We start from the raw sequence: 20694 nt of genomic DNA, 5'->3' as shown, positions 1-20694 counted from the left end.
GTAATGCATGTGGCATGAGGTCACTCTTGCCGTTTCCAGTTTGCATGCATAGACTCCTTCAGGCATCTCCGTCTCCTCTGTCCCAGGACAATTCTTGTAGATTCCTTGTATTCATTTTCATCATCCCCATTACTTTTTGCAGAACTGTCTGCCTTCTCCCTCTTAAAAGGCCAGGGCTTGTGGGGGGGGCAGGGAGGAGGACAAGGTATGGCTGTTGGCTGTGTTTGCTGTTAACGATAGCTGTAGAAGCAAAGGGCTGTTAGCTGCGCTCTCTTGCTCTTTATCCTTCCCACCAACAGCAGCAACTAAAGAGCATGCAGCAAGCAGAAGGGTGGACTGCTAAAAACTCCTGTAGTGTTGGTACTGTGCGACTAATGTGCATGCTGCGCAAAACTAGAACTAACCCCTAGCACATCGCTTGAGTTTTGGCAGGCCCAGAGAATCGACTTGAAATTTAGTCATTTGAAAATGGAAGAAGGACTTCCAGGTACTCTGGGAATATTCCTTCTGTGCTGTGTTGCTTTGTGACATTAGCATAGACTGCCTGGCATCCAAAAGCTGTAAACAATCAAGCTTGAATTCTTTTGTTTTTATCTGTAAGGTGGCAGACACTATTGTTAGCAATAAGAAATATTTCTTATTTTTAGGCTTATTGCAATTTTAAAGCTTTCTTTAATGACAAAAATTCCACAATTTTTTTAGTTCTTTGTTGTAGTGTTCCATACCATCCTTAATTCCACCAGAATCCAAAGAATACTTATTCGGCTGTTTTCTCTCCTCAGTACTTGGGCCTTTTATTGTCTCCATCTCCCATCCATGTACTGACCTTTTTAACATCCTCCCCTTCCTGCTGCAAGTTGTCTTCAAGTCTGTTCCATAGTATTTTTATATAGTGTGGACATTAAAGTATGTGCCTTTGTAATGTAAAAGTTTTGAGCTACGAATTCAATGGATCTAGTACTCAACATCTGCTATTTAAATTATGAAATCCTAGGGCAAAAGATTTTAAATAAAGTTCCTGCAAGGTATGTCAGTTCTTGGTTTTGTATCCTAGTCTTTCCTCTGGCTTTGAGGTTTGTTAGCTGTTAAACCTGAAACTTACTACACCTCCCTGTCCCAAGATCTTCAAGGAAGTGCTGAATCACAAGTCTGCATATAGTCTTCTTGTGATGGGTAGTTTAACAGTGAAATAAATTCTCTACCCTGCCATCAGAGGTGGCATTGAACTGGTTTTTTTTTTTTAGTATCATTCCCCTGCTCAGGGAAATTTTCTGGGGTTACTGAAAAGTCACATTACTCTGCATTAACTTTATAGTTTTGAAGTTTTGGTTGGTTTTTTTGGTGGGTTTTTTTTGTTTTTTTTTTTTTTTTGCAACACTGGTTGGATCTTTCCTAGTGACACCTATGTATTTTAGTCTGATATTGGTAAGGAGGCCCCTTAAAAGATTTCCACTGTGGATGCTGAATATACTGGCATTTAAATCTTAAGGGGCTGTCCTGCTGTGAAAAACCATAAGCAGAGAGGAAAATATGGAGCATGTGATATTATTTGGACAGTTTCACTATGTCTAATAGTGTCTGAAGTGTTGCTTGGACTCTTAGCTACTGCTGTTCTAACTGTAATGAACAGCTCTGCATTATCTTCATTAGCAAGTGGTGTGCAAGGGACAGCTCACGTTGTAGCAATTTTGCAGCTCCAGGACTGGTCCCATAAATTGTCTGCATTTAGTTTTGCTGTCTCCATGCTGGTTAGCTGCTCAGCTCAGTAAATCCTCTCTTTTCTTCCTTGTGGTAATTCTGTCCATGTGCCCTGCATGAATTATTGTAATGGTATTAACTGTTCCACTGGTCGATCTGTTTATAACTCTGCCCTGTTGAGATCAGCTTCACCAAAGCTGCCAGTTAAAGAGTGTCATTGATGAGTGTCACTAGTTTTGAACTGGAAAGAAAAATTCAGAATGTGTTACTGCCTGTTCCTTGTATTAAGAATAGTCCATTTTAAAAAATAACTTTGAACGTGTTTTGCTGAGAGAACATCAGCGTTCTCTGTACAGGTGCCCTCAAGCCCTGTACTTGTTCCTTGCTTGTCCTTTTCCGTTCAGGTACAGACCTTCTGCTTTTTTTTTTGCTTTTCTAAAAAACTTTTTCCCTCCAATCTGACCATTTTGGGTTCTTCGAGTTAAGTTATTGTAACCACTGGAGTTTCATTGTTTCTCCATTAATTTCTTTTACAGAAAGGGACTCCAGGTGCTCTCTTCCCCTCCCCACTAATTGAAGTAGCTGTCCCTGTAGCCTGTGGCTCTTTACTGCTACTCAGTATTGGTCTCATATTCATGATTCTCACTGCAAGGAAGAGGCGCCAATCAGAGGGAACCTACAGTCCGAGCCAGCAAGAAGTGGCAGGAGCTCGGTTGGAGATGGACAGTGTCCTAAAGGTGCCACCTGAAGAGCGGTTAATATAGGCACTGCCATGACAAGGAGATGCACCTGCAAGGTCTGCTTTGACCTTGATCTTTTTCCAGCACTTGCAGCAGCAGATCCACCCTATCTCAGTTTCCTTAAGGCATGGTAATGAAGACATGGACTTAGAAGTACAAGGCAGACTGTATATGCAATAGCTGTTCTGGCTGGTTTCAGTTAATTGAGTCAATTGCACACCACTGGCTCAAAGTGAGCCTCTTTACACCCTTTCCTGCCCTGTGGACTGCCCCATATGTTCACCTCAGCAGGAGCTGTTGAGGTGCACCTGCTTTGAAGTTGCTCTGGTTCCATTCCACCTTTCAGGCAGCAATGGCATAGTTAAATCTGCTTTAAAAGGCAGGGTTAAATGAGGCACTAATTTACACATTAAGATCTATATATACTTTTAAAGAGTGTTGTATAGAGGGTATTTATGATTGGTTTGTATATACTGCTCTGTTTTTGTCAACAACTGAAAAACACTCAAAGCTTTTTTCAGCTCAGGTGTATGAGGTTTTCACAGGCCGTCTTCAACAGCAACAGCAGCTGTGACCTCCTGCCCTGTGACAGCCACAGTGTTACAGGGAATTGTCAGGAATTACTGAAATCATTGTACAAATCAATGTGTTATGAAGTGATCTCTGTTAGACATTCCCATGGGTACTGCACAGGAAAGGCGCAGTCGGAACTGTGTGGATTTGGGGGCCAGTGCTGGAGCTATCGGCAGTACCTGTTGCCAAATGCTGAACTTAAGGCTTGCATGGCAGGGGGGAAGAGATGAGCAGGGACAGGGTCACCAGGCTGCTTCTGTATTCCCTGGACTCTTGCGTGACACGGAGGGGGCAGTGAAAGGGGGGGAAGCTCCTGTCTAGCACTGCTGTCAGCACAGTGCAGCTTAGAGAGAGGCGTTGTTGGGATGCTGGGATGAGGGATGCGGAAGCTCTGAGTAACACCCTGTTCTACCGCAGCAGCCACTGTGGGCGCATCTTAGCAACTCCTCCGTTGTGGGAGCAGTCGGGGCTGCAGGGGCTGCCCTTCTCCTTGCAGTTGTTGCAGTCACAGCGATTGCCATGAAGAGGAGGAGAGCAACTCAGGGAACCTACAGCCCAAGCCGTCAAGAAAAGGATGGGGCTCGAGTGGAAATGTGGAACGTAATCAAGATGCCACCAACTGAGCGGCTGATATAAGAACTGGGGTCATACAACAGGTGCCGTGTCATCCTTTAATAATCATGGAACTGCTGCAGCATCTCTGTCTGAGGTCTTGAGATGTGTTTTTGTAGGACAGGTCTGTACACCTTTAAGCTACTTCATAGGCTACAGGCAACTGCCTGCTGTTACTTGGCAAGAAGGATCAACTGCTTGAATGAGCTTGGTCATCGCAGCTCATCCCATAAAAGATGTGTGTAAAATTGGTCAGCCAGAAAGAGCAGTAAAGTCTGGGAGGGGGAAAAAAAAAAGTTCTGGAGGGGCCAGTGGAAGAGAGGAAGCAAGCAGGTGGCTGTGGCAGCAGAGGGAGGGTACAGAGACCTGCTAACTATGTGCTACTGTGTGTCACCAGCGAGAGAGACGGCCAGGCCATCTGTGCACTGCTCCACCTTACTGCTTCTGCCTCTCCCCCAGTCACGCAGGGGCTCACAGCTGCAGTAACTCGCTGCCATGCAGTCAACATAAATGGCACCATGCACATAAGTAAGAAGGCAGGTCTAATTAATGGGAATTAAACCACTGTATTAAGAAATAATGTGAATAATGTGGTTGTTTCAAAAAACATGTGCCTGTGCCTCCTCTGCAAAGCTAAGACAGGTGACTGACTGATGGGAGGTATTTCCTAGAGCTGCTGCTGTCCTTCCATAGCTAGGCCAGAGTTAGCATTATGTTACCAGAAAATAAGTACCACTCTTGCTATATTGGCCACTTCTACTACATCCTTTCCTAAGACTAGACTAACCATAGGAATATTTTAAGTGCCTTCCTGAGACTGAGTTGCCAGTGACAGTATTAACTTTCTTGAAAGGAAGATGTTTATATGTAGAAAAACTGATCACTTTCTTTGATCAGACTTTGCAACAAGGTTGATGTTAGCAGGCTGGATGGTTTTTTTTCCCCCATCTGTTCATAGCTGTAGTGTCTGCCATCCGCACAGAGCAGGCAGTCTCACAGTCAGGAGTTGCACTAAGCAGCATGACCACAGAATGGACCTTAGCAAGAGATTTAATGTTTGAACATCAAGTGGTGCTTGCTTGTGTGAGGAGGGGAGGAGGAGGTATTTCAAGACCCTGTACCCCTTGGGACAGACAGGTTTGGGCTTGTCCATACAGAAGAGTGGAATTTAGTTAACTAATATAGTGACCTTTAACACAAAACCAGAGTTTGTGTTGTAGTGAGACAGCATTTGTTTTCCACATTGCCCTAAAAAGGATATTTATTTTGTGGCTTCCCTTTTGTTACTGTTTTAGCTGTCGAGTGTGCTGTTTCTTCTTTAGCATAATGTGGCAGAGCCTGTGGAAAGAAATGCAGCAGAGCAGGCCAAATAATGTCTAAAATCATTAGCATTTCAGGATAATTACTACAACTATCAATGAGAAATATTTTAGAAAACAGTGTCTGCTTTTTACTCTCCAAAATATTAATAAGCTATTAATAAGCAGGGTGTGAATCTGCCCACCATAGCTAATTGCCACCAGAAGAAAATGTTATTCTGTTTTGCTTTTGGATTTTTTTTTTTTTTACTGTAGCTGTAAATTTTTCTGTAATTCTAAGCAAAGGGAAGAGTACAAAACTACTGATCAGGTTTGTCCACTTAAGAACAGGTCTTCTGCACACAGGCAACTGCTGATCTAAGATGAAGAATGAAAATTTTGGAAAATAGAAAAAAACCCAAACCATGGGGAGACAAGACAGTATTTTGTGTGTAAGATCACTTTCCCTCTAATACTGAGGAAAAGTTGAAAGAGGAAGTGGTGATCCCACCCTGGCTATGGTTTGGAAAGAAGTTGGACATAGTACTGGTAAAGAAAGAAATTACCTAACTTCAGTTTGGTGAGCTTGCTATCGCTTTTATTTATTTATTAGTAATAACACTGCTGTTACTTCTAATATAAATGATTTGCTCTATGTATTTTCCAGATGCTATTTAGGAAGGTCTAATATACTTTCAGAATAGGAACAGTTATACTGCCTAGTCACCTTGCTGCAGTGGAACTAGTTAAACTGCACACCTTAAGAAAAAGGTGAGTGTAGTTTTGCTCAGCAGCATTTGTGCAACAGGAAAATAAACGAAGCAGGCGGGTCAGAAGGGGCAGGCCCCACACGCTGAGCTGCTTACTGTGTCTCTGGAGAAACAAAGATTCACCCTTGGTCTGAGTCTGTCCCTGTCTTAAGGGTGGGGTTATCTCCTGGTGGGAAAGGACTCGCAGACCCCAGGGTAGTAGCAGTGGGCTGCTCCAGAAGCCTGGGGCAGCGCACCCTGCGTCTTGTCAGAGCCCTGCTGTGTAGCCTTTACTTCTGTGCAAAGGTAGGTGTGTTTTTCTTCACCCCATAGTGACTCGTAATAAACCTACAGCAAGCTTAGAATATGCTTTGGGTTTCTGAAAACTCAGACCTGATTAACCTCCAGGTCGCTGCCAGGAGAGGTGTGTATTTTTACTTTTTAGCTCCACTCTGTTTTTTTGTGTTTAAACTGTAGCAAAATGAAGGCAGCAACAGGATCTAAATGAACCAGTATTATGCCAGCCTGTATTATTTTGAGAAGAAAACCAGAATTGTGTAGTAAAGAACTGTTACTAAGCTACTGAAATATCCTGAAAGGCAACAAGAAGCTACAAACCCCACAACAGTAAAGACATCTAAAAACTAGCAACTTGCAAGCAGTGAGTCTGTCTGCATCCCCTGCTGTTCCCGGGTAGTCAGTAGGAAGACTCAAGCTCAGTCGCTTTACAGGATTAGCAGAACAGATGTTTTTATTTCAAGCACCCAAAGCCAGTACTAGCAAAACTGTTAAAATACTTTGTCAGTGTCTTGAGCATTTCTGCAAAATAATTTATGAAAAGTTTGGGTTTTTTTCAATAATGAACTTAACTTTCTTTTGATATTTAATTTTTGAATATATTTTTTCACAAAACTGGATTTGCTGTAGTTAATGATCATGATCCTGATTTCTTTTGTAAATGTAAATTTTATAATTTGTAAAAAATTAGAATGTTCTTTAAAAAGAAATGTACAATAAAATTTGGTTAAAAATAGACCTAGTTACCTTGACTTGTGATGGGTTTTTTTCTGAAGAGTAACTTGATGTCTAGATGGCTGATTTTGGTTTGTAACACACAGTCTGCACAGCCGCAAACCTCAATGCCTCTTTTACAGTTAAAATTTTTTAATTTTCTGATTATTTTTATTTGTGTCACACCAGAGCTCTAAGCATAGATCTGAACGAAGCAGATCTGCAGAGCAGCCAGTAAAGATCTGTTGTAGAAACATAGAAGGGGGCTGTTGAAACCTGCTGCATTTTCTGTTCACCTGCACTGAAGCCTGTGCTGCTACATTTTACCATTAGTCCCTCCTTATTTTATGACCAAAGATGCAAAAACCAGACTGTGGTTAGAGCCATGAAATACCTAACAGCCACTGGACCCTGTGGCATGGGGCAGGACAGATTTCTGGGGCAGCAGAGATCCTCTTCTGAAGGAACAGGAGACAGCAATCTCCAGCAGAAGGGGGAAGGCTAGAGCAGACAAATGTCTCAGTCTTTACCACGATAGCCAAGCTGCAGGACAAGCTGGGAGCCCTTTCCTGGCAGGAGAGCTGTCACATGGACAGAGCTCAGTGCGAGCAGCCTGTTGTATCAGAGCAGCAGATGGAAAGGAGATTAGAATGGGGGAATAAATGACTTCAACTGGCTGCACTGATGGCTGGGAACTGTAGATGTCTATATGCAGTGAAGTAAAAGTTCTACACCCAGAGACTAGCACACCTCACAGAAATAAAGCCAGCGGCACAGTCAATGCACATCCGCTCTGCTGCCACATACGGCAAGATGTCTACATCACGGGGCGTAACAGTCGCTTTGGCACTGAGGTAACTGCTGCGCTAGAAACAACCAGGTAAGCCTGAAACCAGAGACAGTTAATCAAAATGCACACTGGTGTGTAATGGGCCAAGACGAACAATGGGTTTAGTTTACAAAAGACCCCAGACAATTTGGTTTATGTCCCTGGGAACATAATTCCCAAGCCTTCTGGGAAAACGAACAAGGTTTCTGGTACTAACCTAGCAAACTTGCCACAGGAAATTTATACATCACTCAGAGTGCAAAGTGAGCTCTACCTATAGTCAAATACCCTTGCTCCATCTTCATGCTTCCAGTAAAAGAATGGCGAGATTATCTAGAGCCCCTACTCTGCAAAAAGTTTGTAACGCTCATCAAGCAATTAATTTTACAGTGCTACAAAAAGAACCACAAGCTCACTTCTGTTTTACGACACCATTCCATGGAGCCACTTGAAAATACAGGTACAGGATTGTCACAGACCTGTGCTCAGTTGCAGTGGAACCTGGCAGTTCCCAGTGTCAGAAACTTGTCTCAGACATCACCGTGACCTTTTGCCATTCCCAAAGGACAGGGTGGGACTGCAGCAGCTCTTGGATTCACTGGTTCACTTTTTAAAAGCCTAAAGCTGTTAACCTGCAACACTTAAAAGCAAAGTAAAAAAAAAAAAAAAAAAAAAAAAAGTTTTCCAAACCTGGCTGTTGTAAGAAGCAGCAACTAAAACAGGCTTCTTGTTCACTACTAACCAATTTAATCTGCTGATGTTGGAAAAATCACTTTGATCATAAAGGCCGTATGGTAAGTGTACAAGGAGCAAAACACATCAAAAAAAATAATTAGAAGTAGACTAGAATAAATCCCGCAGTGCAAATGGACAGAGTTTAGGAAGCAGTTAGCTATCATTTTACTTACATGCTCTTTTGAAGACAGTGCGTGAAACATTCCTATTTAACAAAAGAAATGTTACTGCGCACACTTCTTTCTTCAGGGTGTAGTTGAATCAGTGGTTTCCTATGGCTGGTTAAAGGGATATTAATTTCCCCTGAAATACTGCAGTCGTGTTATTGACAGACTCTAACCACATCATAACCGGAAAGAAAACTGGGCAGACGTCAATCTCCTGCTTGATTTTTTTTCCACATACATAAAAAAGGGGAGGGGGGGAAACATCTAAGCAGCTCAGACCATTCATTGCAGGTTAGAAAAAAAATCCCTAGTATGTGCAGAGAAATCACAAGCCTCTCATAATTAACATGTGTATGTAAGGTAACAAGAGAAAGGTCTTCAGCAACAAAAGTCTTGCGTGTCTCGACAGCTTCCAATTCTAGTGTCTGAAATGTTTCTAACCTAATGAGTGAGCAAGATATAAAAATGGTTTTACCATCTGTACAGCATCAGATGCATCAGAAACTTAAAAGAGATTGTGTAGGGGTTTTTTTAAATAAAAGCTATTTCTAATGGAAGAAAGCATCCATAAATAAGCAAAACGGTACCAAACAAGCAAACAAGTATGGTGAGTACAGGAAAATGTACAAAGCTGAATATAAAGTCATTGATGAATAATATCAAGAACACTTCTTATACTAATTAGTAAAAACATCAAAAATACTTCTACATCAGAAAAAGAAATGTTTTACATCCAAGCTTGCTCTCCCAAGCACACTTTGTTTACACCTGGCACTATTAGGAATGAATCATGTTAGGAATTCCTGAGTTTAAATAAGACAAAAAGCTAAATACTGCCCTAGGGATAGCTTGATTCCTTTATTATGAGAAGCACATAAACCAGTCTCCTGCTCGCAAATTCTATTCAAGAAGTGAGGAAGGTCACACACTCCAGGAGCGTGCTGCTCGTACTCCTGGATCTCAGAGGTGTGTTCAACCTCCCCCCTTCAAAATAAAGTGAAGGGTGATTAATGCCATTTGTGTGAAGTGTTAGTACTTTTCAGTGCCTCAAAACTGACTTAAAAAATAATAATCCAAGAGTGCTTGTTTGTCTGAAAATCAACTGCATAAAATATTCCATAATATGTGCAGAGTAAAATAACCAGAGATGGAAAATGATTTGCAGTGATACAGAATTACCTGAGCGCTTTTCTATTTAGTTAAGCATGTGTAATAGGCCTACTCAGTATATAATCAGTGTGCAACATTAAAAATTTTAAAAAAGAGTATGTGAAATTCAAATGGCATGTCATATGCAGAACTTTCTGGTGCCTGTACATATCCACCATAATTGAGAAAGTTTTATCATCTAGCTCATAGCAAAGGAGATCTGAAATTCCAGACTGAATTTATATGTAATATTCATATTCTGAACTGCATAAAATAAAATGGAGCTATTATCTTAGACTTTCAATATTTTACTATGCAATACTAAAACCATCTGTTTTCCAACACAAAAAGAAAATACAAATCCAACTGAATGGCCTGCCAGAGTAACAGTACTTTACAGGAATATAATATTAATGTAATACTATGGTCTTTCCCAAACTGTTGGCATTTCAGATATTAAGAGTATTTTTCTTTTGTATTGCACAGACTCAAACGCATAGACAGCCATTTTCATACACCAGAGTAAGAAAACTTCCAAGATTATATGAATAAAATAGATACATTGGAAATCAGATAAAGCTTTACAAGAATTTCCCCGTGTGTCCAAAATGATTTCCTTTATCAAAGGCTTAATGGTGATGTGATTACCTCTTCTAGAGTAACATGTTTTACATCAGATTGTGCCCAAATACAAAACAAAACAAAAAAGCACCACTTAAGTAAAACAGAAATGATCACTGCAAAGACAGCAGGTTTTATAAGGGATGCTAAGATTAAGATGAAATTTCTTGAGAATACTATTGCCACAGAGAAGTGTCTTAGAAAATCCGAACGAACGTACCCTTTAACCTTTTCATTGCAATTTTGTACTTCATGACCTCACAGTCCATTTCATGGTCCAGTTAATGTCTTGTTATACCAGCAAACAGTTCTCATAAAGAGCGGGATAAAGATCGTGTTTTTTCAGACAGGCTGAAGGAGCCAAGAGCCTTGCAGACCAGAATGAAGTCCCAGTTGCTTGCAGGTAGCAATTAGCACTTCTGAAGTCCAGCAGTGACAGGGAGCTGTCACGCATTGGCCTCCCAGCTTTACAGCACTTACTCAGCTCAACTTGGAGTCTGGTTTCTGCCTGTACAGACAAGCACTGCAGCTTTAATCTGTCTGCACTCAGGCCATCTTGTAAGCACGCTGGCATTTAACTTGAACTCATGAGCTGGGAACATTTCTACCCCAATTTTCTTCTCTTTTTTGTTTGTAATAATTAAGATATTGTTACATCCCATTCATATACTGCCATTTATAGTTATATATAATATTAACATACACATATATAAGAACTAGGATACTCTTTATGGCCTCTATTTTCTGATGTAAGTAACAAAAACAAACACACCCCCCCCCCAAAGGAAAACAATTGCTGGTGTTTCCAGTTTCCCAACAGAGATGCAGGACCAAACCCTGAGCAACTGCTCTGTGCTATGGTTTTGTTGCAACAAGGAATTATGACACTTCTGCACCAGAGAGGTCCCTACTACCTCTCAGTGTCAGTGTACTGGGGGAGGGAAATAAAAAATCTGCAACAAAAGCTCATCCAATAGTGTAACCTAAATGATGGTATTTCAAGACAGGACAAACTCGGAGCCTAATGGATTAATTCAGTGCAGCCCACAAGTCTGGGTTTGTTTGCTGCACTTTATGTGTGAAAGCAAAACATTATAGCTATATGTGTAACGCAAGAAAAACTGAACACCATTCACACAGGCAGGAAGAAAACACTAGTACAATGTGCTGTGTCATGCCCCCAGCTGTGCTAAGGACTGAAAATACAAGGGAAGGAGTAACTTCTGCATCAGTAGTATTGTCTAAAAAGCTATGTGTGGAAAACCAAATCAAACCCCAAATCCAAATCCAACTACCCTCATGCTTTGGTCAGTGCAAGTGTCCTGGTGGTTTTCAGTGGCAGAGTGAGGAAGCCGTTGCAGGGACCAGGACAATGGGGAGACTCTGAACTCTGGGCAAAAAGCACTCCTGTGTGAATTGCAGCACGGTGAAGGTCCTGCAGCTACCCTGGCTCAGCCTTCCATAAAAGAAATGCTTGGTTTTATGCTGGCTCAAAAAAACAAAAAAACCCCTCTGTCAATTCCAAAGGGACATCAAAAGGCCATTGGGATTGTTACTCAAAGGTTTCCCATCGCTTTCTGAGCTGTTCAACCTTACCTGGTGTGGATGAGACGTCTTGCTTTGTCTTTTTTAACAAATCTTCAAATGGATCTTTTGTCTCCTCAGATTTTGAGGATAGTAACACTGACTCTAAGCCCTTAGCTGGCCTGGAAGGGATCAAAGGGGGTTCATTAGACAGGAGAACTCGTGCTTGTTTGGGATCTACCTTTGAGCTGGACTGGCCCACCTGTAATGTTCTGGTTTTAGAAGGACCACTTAGACATGCTGGCTGTAGAGAGCTTGTTGGAGAAAGGCTGTGGCTCTGCAGCAATAAGGAGCTAGCTGATGGCACGGCTGGAGCCTGGCTAAACAAGTTTGGCATGGAGAGTGTTGAAATGTTTGGTTGAGGTCTTTGCGGTGGGTAGAAGCTAGAATTAGGTGTTATGAAGCTAGAGCTGAAAGCATGACCTAAAGAGGGGGTGAAAGAGCCCCTTGGGGGTCTAACTAGAGACACTGAAAGGGCTCCTGGCACTGTTTGCATAAATGGATTAGGAGATGGCTGTAAAAAAGGTGGTGCTGCTGGGGAAGGATAACCAAGTGGCTGGGCAAATGGTGCAGCTGGAGAAGGCACAAAGTCACTTGCCACCGAGACAAAGCTAGCTGCAGAAGGTGGAGTGGCTGAGCTTTGCAGGCTGTGGGGACCTTGCTGTGGGCCACTGCTTTGCCAGCTGGCTGTTTTTAACGGATCCAGGAGATTAAGAAGGTAGTCGCTTTCATTACCTGCATTTTCTGTCTTCACTTTGACAGGCTGGAGCATCTCAGCAGTGCTGGTAGCACTGGACAAAAGCTGAGACGGATGAGAGGAATAATTTACAGACTGCTGGATTTCAGGGTCTGAGGACACACTACCAACTCCAAAGGGCTCTGGGATAAGATCTGAAACCAAATGGCTACGTCCTGTAGCATGGGTGGTAAGAATTTCTGTTGGCCCAGCTGGAGTTTGATGCTTGGAAGCCCTGGGTGCTGGTGGTGGTGGCACTATCCCCAGTTCAGGAGTCTTTCTTCCCTGTGGCCGAGGAATGGTGATGTTCCCTTGCACAGCAGGACTTAATTCATCCTTTTCTGCAGGAGCCAGAATGCTGTCTCTGCTCCGGGGTCTCCTTGTGATCGGCGGCATGTTACCAAGTGCCGTCAAGGGCCTTTCTGGCGAGCTTTGGGAATACTTGGTAGGAATAGCCATATCATCATGACCCATACTCCACAGCTTGTTGTAAGGGTGAGACAGCTTCATGGTTGGCACAATCCTGTTCCTCTCAGACACACCAAGATCCATTCTCTGCAAAAAAGCATAAAAAAAGTTAACTTTTACTGATCTCCTCACAACACAGAGCATAAAGTGAAGACGGGCTGCTGAGCTATGAGTGGAAGAGGATCTGTCCACAGACTGCAAACACTGCAGAAGGACAACAGCATGCAGCCTAGACGGACAGACAGGAAATCAGAAGCCGGACTCTGCAGTTTTAATTCCAGCTCTGCCTCTAATGAGTTGTTCAGCTGTGACATATTGCGGCATCTGTTAGGCAAGCAAGGAGCACGTACCTATATCTAAGGTACAGAAACTGAGAATCCTTAATTGCTGTATGGAAAAAGCTGTCAAATGAGATATCTGGATATAACAATTAAATATTATTGTAAGGTAGAAATGACATTCTTTTCTTTCATGTCACGTGAAGATCTCAGAGTCTGCTTCAGCTTGGCACTTACTAAGCTGCATATATTTAGCAAAGTTCTTCATAAAGAATCTCTCTTCTACAATCTAGATTGTTCAAATGATGCCTAGACCAAAATGGCCAGATTAAAAGAAGGTCATTTTAAAAACATGCAGTTTGGAGGGACCTGAAAATTCCCAGGTATTCATTCTCACTGCTGAGCATCAAAGATAACTGTGTGTGATAGCCAATGGACAAAATAGATTCTGAGGAATAGGGCAAATATTTCCTCCTTTAGAAGTACAGGCTATAGTTTTAGTGGAGAAAGTTACTGTCTTGTAACTGAGTCCCATTCCAGTGATTTCTTAATTCAGAAATGAGTTTTGAAACACATGAACAAATGCCTGGAAAATGAATGCATCTACCCAATAATACGAAAATGTTCCTCAGAGAATAATGCAAGACAGCCAGCCCGAGTTCTGTGCAGGAACCCCCAGCGCACACGAAACCCTGTCCAAACCTGGTAATCAAATGTGCACCGCTGATCTCCCTCTTCTTTGGGAGTCCGCAGGTCTTCTAGGCTCTTAGCTTGGCTGAGAGGCTGAGGCTGTGTTTCTACTTCTAAGTTAGGGAAAATGTCTTCAAGGAGGTTGACTTCTGCAGCCTTGCTTGAAAGCAGAGGGCTTGGAGGCAGAGGCTCTTTTGATTTTTCTGGACTGACTGCCTCTTCCCCATCAGCACTATCAGATTCTTTCAGGGCCCGGTATGGCTGAGGCCTAGGAGAGAAACAAAAATCATGTTGCAAATTACTGTCTTTCTAATTTTTTTTTAAAACAAGTATTTACTAAGGAGCTGGATGGCTTTACAAAAAGCTTTTGGGTGGCAAAACACAGCTTACAGTGCCTTGTGAACAGCACGTGTGTGAGCAAAGTGACCAAGGGCAGAAGGACATACAAAGATGACTTGGCACTCGAGGGGTTTTCAGAAGGGAAAAAGACCTAAGTGGGAAGTACTCAGAGGAAAGCTGTGATCATGCAGTTACGGACAGGCTGATGAGGGAACTCTCTTGGAGCAGGAATAACAGGATGCTAGCTCTCCATTTTGACAGTCTGGCCCTCCCCCTCAGGCAGACCACTGCTACTGTGCTCGGTCCTTTCACACAAGAAGTCAGAGCAAGTACACTGCAAAGTGTCCTGTGTTTTGCAGGCACTTACATTCTCTTGATTCAAGCTAAGTCAGCACAGAACATAATTCAGTGTTTTCCTGCAATAATTGGGAGCACTGTGCAGAGTTCCAATGATTACATTGGTGTCATCTTATCAAGAAACAACACGATCCATTATGGAGACACCTATTTTACATTTACAGCCAAGGCCAAGCTAGCAGGATGCTTTTCTTGCACATACCTCAGCAAAAAAATGAACACCAGCAGATTTGCATATTGGTTCTGTGTACAGAGAACAGCAGCATAATGCGCATCCAATTAATAACAAGAAGTGCCATACATATCTGTGGTGACTGGCATTTGACTGGCAGCCAGTTTTACTGTGGCATTTAAACAAGGTTTCAATAAAAAGAAAATATTTGTGAGACCTGCAAAAACAGATACTATGGAAGAACCCTCCTCCTCTTTCCATATTTTATTATAATACATCTACATCATGCAAATTTATAAACAGCCCATCTTACTTCGTTCATCAACACATAAATAGCAGGCATTCGGCTAGCAACACAAGAATGTAAGAATGTAAGTACAAGACAGGCAGCTGATGGTACATGTCCTTAGGAAGAGGGTGATCTTGCAAATCTTGGTCATATCTTTAGTCTCTCACGTAATATGCGCTCATCTGCTAAGCACTAGATCATACTTCAACCCCCACCCACGAGGAATATTCTGCAAACAAACCATTCTAGTGGCCTGGCCTCCTCCACCCCAAACACAAGAGTGTGGGAACATTTTTCTGGCCCTTTGCTACTGAACCTATACGTCTGTCTCCCCATGCCCAACTGCCCACAGTCACGTCCCTTCCCTGTCGCTCTCTGAACCTGCCTTCTGCAACACACATGAATTTTAGCAATTGGAGACTCCACTATCAACCTGGCAGCCGCCTTCTCCAGCCTAGTCTAACACAACTGCATCCAGCAGGCTCCAGTTGCTCAGATGCGACTGGGCATCCATCTCCCAGCACCTGGAACTGCCTGGATCTGGCATCACACAGATTTCTGAAGCAGCAGCTCACAGTACCCTGGCACCTCTCCCTACAGGTTCTGGTCAAGCCAGCAACTGCATTTGTGAAAAGAATTAGTGTAATTCTGTGCAATTTATCTCCCTTTCTCCCCCTAGAAATCCTCAAGCAGGTGAGGTTAGGAAAGAACAAATCCTCTGGGTGACATGCAGTGAGGCCTTAGCTCAAGACTGCCCTCCGGGGTTGGTACGTTCAAATATGCAGTAAGAAGTATTTAGTACAGCTGAATGAGCGTGCACCCTCCGTGTGACAGTGTCACTCTCATGTCCAAAAGATACTCTTGGGCCCCTGGGAAGACTGGCCAGGTAAACGGGAGCTGACAGGCAACACTCGTTCCCCGAACACAGGTACCCTGGGCAGGTGGCAGAACCCTGCAGCCAGTGCTTAAACGTACAGTTCTCCCAGACTAGTAGTTGCAATATGGCCAAGCTGCTCAGGACCATGTTTCAAAACTAGGCAAGATTAAGTTACGGAGGTTTGGGAATTTACAACTATTTACAAATTACAAAGTCAGATACAAATAACACAGTGAGTAAACCCAACAAACTGCTTGCTGTTTCTTGTATAATTTTAGGTCAGATTGTACTCAAAACCCTTGGAGGACATCTGCATAGCAATGCCCCATAGTCACTGAGGATGTGGTACTTGACAGAACAGGGAGGCTGGGATCAAGCAAGTGAAACTGGAAAAAGCCAATAACTGCACTGAAATAAGGCTCACAGGACAATCCAAAAAGCACAGCTAGCACTGCACAAGAATGGCAGAAGGTTTGGACAGGAACACAAGCAGCACATTGGAACAAGGGGAAAGCGGAGGGGTTACATCCCACAGAGCTCAAGCCCATGTAAAACTGTAAGCTGGGCATTGCTGCATAGCATTTCATGCAGGAGTATGCTTTTGCATGCTGCTAACTATCAAAACAAACAAGCAGGAGAAATGCTGAACATTCATCAAGCGCTGTACAGAGACTGCGGGAGCGTTTCCAAAATTCCAAGTACAGGAGCAAGGCACCCTGACCAACGCAAAAACCATTGTTCGAAGACTGAATTAATACAATGGAAGAATAAAGGATAGACCATTCAAAAGGAGCAGAGAAGAAAAAGTTTTCAGAGAAGCCAGAGACAGGATCCTCTTCCTGCTGAAATTCATCATCAGAAGAGTCCTCAGAGAGGAAGACTGTATAGTGTCGCATAGGCTTTACAAGGCTGAGGGAAACAGGAAGAGAAAAGGAAGTTATCAAGTTGTCACATTCAAAGCTCCAGAGGAGAGAGAAACCAAGTGATTCGTAGGCTCTAAATCATTTCCGAACGTGACTGACTGCCACCGCAAAGAGCTCTGCAGGTAACCGTTGAGCTCTACTTTTCAGGCAGAAAATACAACTCTTCTAAAAATGTCTAGGGTGCCATCTAGTTGGGAAGGGTACCAAACACCTGCAATCACACCCATACTGCAAAAGCAGCCAATACAGAAACCCACCTTTTCCCCACTACATTTTCTAGAGAGTTGGGCATCTTTTGTTGTTCAGAAACACATCTTTGCTTCTCAGATTCTCTGAGCTCTAACTACAAGCAAACAAATATTAGATCTACCTCTCTGCTTTATAGATATTTAGACTGACGTTAGTCTGATATATGAGAGGAGCTGACTTGAGGGCAACAATTCCTACTTGTATCTATTTTTGAGATCTGAAATTGCTTCACACTAGAATAAAAACAAAACTGTCCAAGGATTTATATGAAATGCAGTTTGTCAAGTAAGGTGTATATGTTTCTTTCCTCAATGGTTAACTACTTTCAAAGTCCGGCAGAAAAAGCACTCAAGCTAATTTCTCCTGCATCACGAGATGCTAACTATCAATCTATGAATTTGTTAGCAGAGGCCTGGAACAAAAATCCTTTCAAATGAAAACTTCTTAAAATCAGAAGTGCCTCTGGAAACACACTTCAGCTGTAATTAAAACCAACCAACCAAACAACAAAACCAAACAAAAAAAAACCCACGCCAAAACCAAACCAAACAAAAAAAATCCAAAACAACAAAAAGCAACCACCACCAAAAACATTTCACCAGACTTTTGACAAGCACATATTAGACATCTTTATTTTATACACCGAGGTCAGATCTCCAGGATTTGCTCTTGTACCTAACGAAGACAATACCTAAATTTTTAGTGAATGTAAAACTAACTATGCATTACCCATGTCTGGGCAAACATACACTGATTGGTGGATAAAAGAAAAATATTTAAAGTTTGCTGAATTTATGAATAATTTTTTCTATTATTTATTGTAGCTATCAGTTGCTTCACTTCATTTTAACCAAAAACCCAGTAAATTACTCCTTTCTGCATAAAGTAGAAGCTTCTAAGATTGACTGTTTCCACTGGAGCAAATTCAGAAGTGGCTATCACTGCTTTCGACAATTAAATGCACTATCAGCTTTAGTAGAAGAGGTAAGAGTACAGGAGCAGGGTACTTAAGCAGAAATACACTGGAATGAAGAGTTTGAAGAGTCTGAAAAAATTAATAGCAAATATTGCCTCATTTGTAATGCTAAAATATCCTGATCTTTAGTAAAGTATGAAGCAAGGGCCATTGTTCATTCCCCTCTGAAACACTGAAGCTCTGGATGGCAAAAGAGTTTATAGAAAATATATTCTCACAAATTAAATATTAAGACAAATGCTTCACAAGTAACTGAAAGCAGTAAAAGCACATCCAGAATTACCAGTACTAATCAGAGGCCTCTACACCATAGTCCAGTGCTTTTCAATCTACTAAAACTCAAGGACAACATTGTGTAGAGCCACCAAAACTATATGCACTTACAAAACCCCATATACTCAATTTTTAACAGTTATTTATTGTTTCTTATTTATTCTCCCCATTTCAGTTGCGTTCTGGCATATCTAAGTGTGCATGAGTGGAAATGAAAAAAAAAAACCAAGAAAACCTCTTTTCAGTGTCATTATAAACCACCTTTATATGTCTTCCAGACCAAACAACAGGCTGATGAACACTGATAGATGTTGCTAGAGAGCACCATTTACAGGTCTCTTTTTTCTTCCCCACATCACTATAACAATGGAAAAGAAATCACTAGGATCATAAAAGCAAACATTGTTTCTAGCCATCCAAATGAGGTCTCTTCCCAAACATCTTCATTTTATAAACCACATATCACTGATAACATCCTAGTTATTGTAGTGAATCAAAACATACATAGTGAATGACACAAAGCCATACACAATTGAGACAGGAGCCTTATTTTCCTACTACTGAGGTCCAGAATAAAATTTGTTATTTCAGTGTAAGCAGAATCAGGCTCATAATGTGGAACAAAGGATAGGTCCTGATCCTGTAGACACTGCAGAGCAATGCAAATATATCACGTCACTATGTACGTTATAGATAAGATGAGGATACGCTGAAATTGGAACGGGACCAAAAGCATGTATAGAAAAAGAAAGAATTTGATTTGTTGCCTTTATAGTACAGACTTACTAACAAACTACCTCTAGTGGCACTTGAATGCATAATCAGCCTTCACTCATTTAGTTCTTTTGTCTCAATCACTAAATAACTATATAATAAAGTTATGAAAATCAGTCTAAAAGATTAGGTCAGAAAAAGAGAAGTTGGACACTGCAACCGACAGCTCAAGACGGCCCGAGCTGCCACTGTGAATAAATATTCACAATCAGGTCAGAGCTAATTAATAAAAAGTCTAAAACAGTGGTGGCAGTGGATGCAGCTGATAGTGTTAAATCATAGTCTGTGGTACTCCAATTAAAGCTGTTGCATAGCTGTTCTTTTCCCCTCTTCTGTTATAATAGGCATCTAGGGAAAGTGAGGTGGTGCCACTGCATTAGGAAAAATTTGCTATAACATTTTTTTTAAACCCCCCCCCCTTTTTTTTTAGAGAGTGACTATTATCCAAAAATTTCAATTTACATTAACAAAAGGCTGCACCTAAAATAAATCAGAAATTAAAGATACTTTAAAAATATTTCTTTTTTGAACTTACATACATGTCTTTTTGTGTTAGGAGAATAAATTACCATTTAACAAGATTTCACAAAATCTAAAATTATTTCCAGAAATAAAGAGCGATATTGAATTTCCACATATCTTGCTGATGCACTAAATGTTTGGTAACTGCATGTAAGAAATGTTTTGGTGCAGCTGCCCTTAAAGGACTGCCTCTGATACCTTTTGTTTGCCTTCAGACTATGCTGAATTCAAATGCATTGTGTCTGTGCACATATGAAATAAACTGGGAACAAACTACGAAGAAATAAGATAGGATCTTGTTGGCTAGATCATCAGTTGCACTTCAGTGCAGCTCAGTGCAAGTAAGATTAAATACATAGGAAGTTAATATGCACCGGGTTCATTGCTGTTGCAAGAGTCCTTAAATGAAAGTGGGATATCATAATTAGAAAAAAGAAAGCACTTAAGTTTCATTGTTGGTGTGCTCTGTAAGAGATTTTGGTCCAAGATAAGGGATGAACAATCTAAAATTGTCCAAGTTTACATTTTTTTTTATTCGCTTGAGGCAGTAGAATCCCAAAAAAGTGCCTATTCCCTCATTAACCCAATTCGGCAACTCTCCTGCAGTCTGCCACCCACCACTTGCTAGAATTTCATACACAAAGAGCTGTCTCTGAAAAGGCAGGTCACAGCAAGCCTGGCTACAAGGCAGGCACTGCTGCAGTCTTCCAGGGAAAAAAGGATGTGTCCGTCACAGCTACAACCCTCATCATCTCCACATGACTGCACCAGCTCCTGCCTACCTAATCTCTTAGCTGAGTTACCATGCAGATGACTTGCTGATCTCTTTCTAATGTTTAGTTTAACATGTCTTCGGTTAGCACTAGCATATGACAGTACTGACAGCCGTGGCTGTTCCTTTTTAAATATCATGTCAGAAACACAGTGCAATAAAGCTGGGGATGCGCTCCATGGCTCTGCGTACCATTATGGTAGTATGGGTTTCTTTTTTAATGAGGAAGATCT

General features: G+C 41.7%; 2 protein-coding genes across 21 annotated transcripts in view; one reads left to right on the top strand and one right to left on the bottom strand.

The window, feature by feature from the left end:
* The window catches only part of CRB2 (crumbs cell polarity complex component 2), a 77730-nt gene extending 71025 nt beyond the window's left edge, over nucleotides 1-6705 (top strand). For 8 of the 10 annotated variants that reach the window (XM_052814743.1, XM_052814741.1, XM_052814740.1 and 5 more), the window contains one exon: nucleotides 2235-3393. In XM_052814743.1, coding sequence (XP_052670703.1) covers nucleotides 2235-2462 — 228 coding nt within the window. In that variant the 3' untranslated portion in view covers nucleotides 2463-3393. Of the gene's footprint in view, nucleotides 1-2234; nucleotides 3394-3428 lie in introns of those variants that run through there. The other 2 variants (XM_052814744.1, XM_052814742.1) reach the window with 2 other exon arrangements.
* A 3143-nt stretch (nucleotides 6706-9848) lies between these two features.
* Nucleotides 9849-20694, bottom strand: part of DENND1A (DENN domain containing 1A) — a 216331-nt gene continuing 205485 nt past the window's right edge. For 6 of the 11 annotated variants that reach the window (XM_052814751.1, XM_052814752.1, XM_052814753.1 and 3 more), the window contains 3 exons: nucleotides 16753-16881; nucleotides 13951-14206; nucleotides 9849-13057 (listed from right to left, as the gene is read on the bottom strand). In XM_052814751.1, the coding sequence (XP_052670711.1) occupies nucleotides 11735-13057; nucleotides 13951-14206; nucleotides 16753-16881 (1708 nt within the window). In that variant the 3' untranslated portion in view covers nucleotides 9849-11734. The remainder of the gene's footprint in view (nucleotides 13058-13950; nucleotides 14207-16752; nucleotides 16882-20694) is intronic. The other 5 variants (XM_052814755.1, XM_052814758.1, XM_052814759.1 and 2 more) reach the window with 1 other exon arrangement.

The sequence above is a fragment of the Harpia harpyja genome, chromosome 19 (assembly GCF_026419915.1).
Source record: "Harpia harpyja isolate bHarHar1 chromosome 19, bHarHar1 primary haplotype, whole genome shotgun sequence".
Lineage (NCBI taxonomy): Eukaryota > Metazoa > Chordata > Aves > Accipitriformes > Accipitridae > Harpia > Harpia harpyja.
Note: the sequence above shows the minus strand (reverse complement) of the source record. Positions and strands in the feature narration are given on the sequence as shown.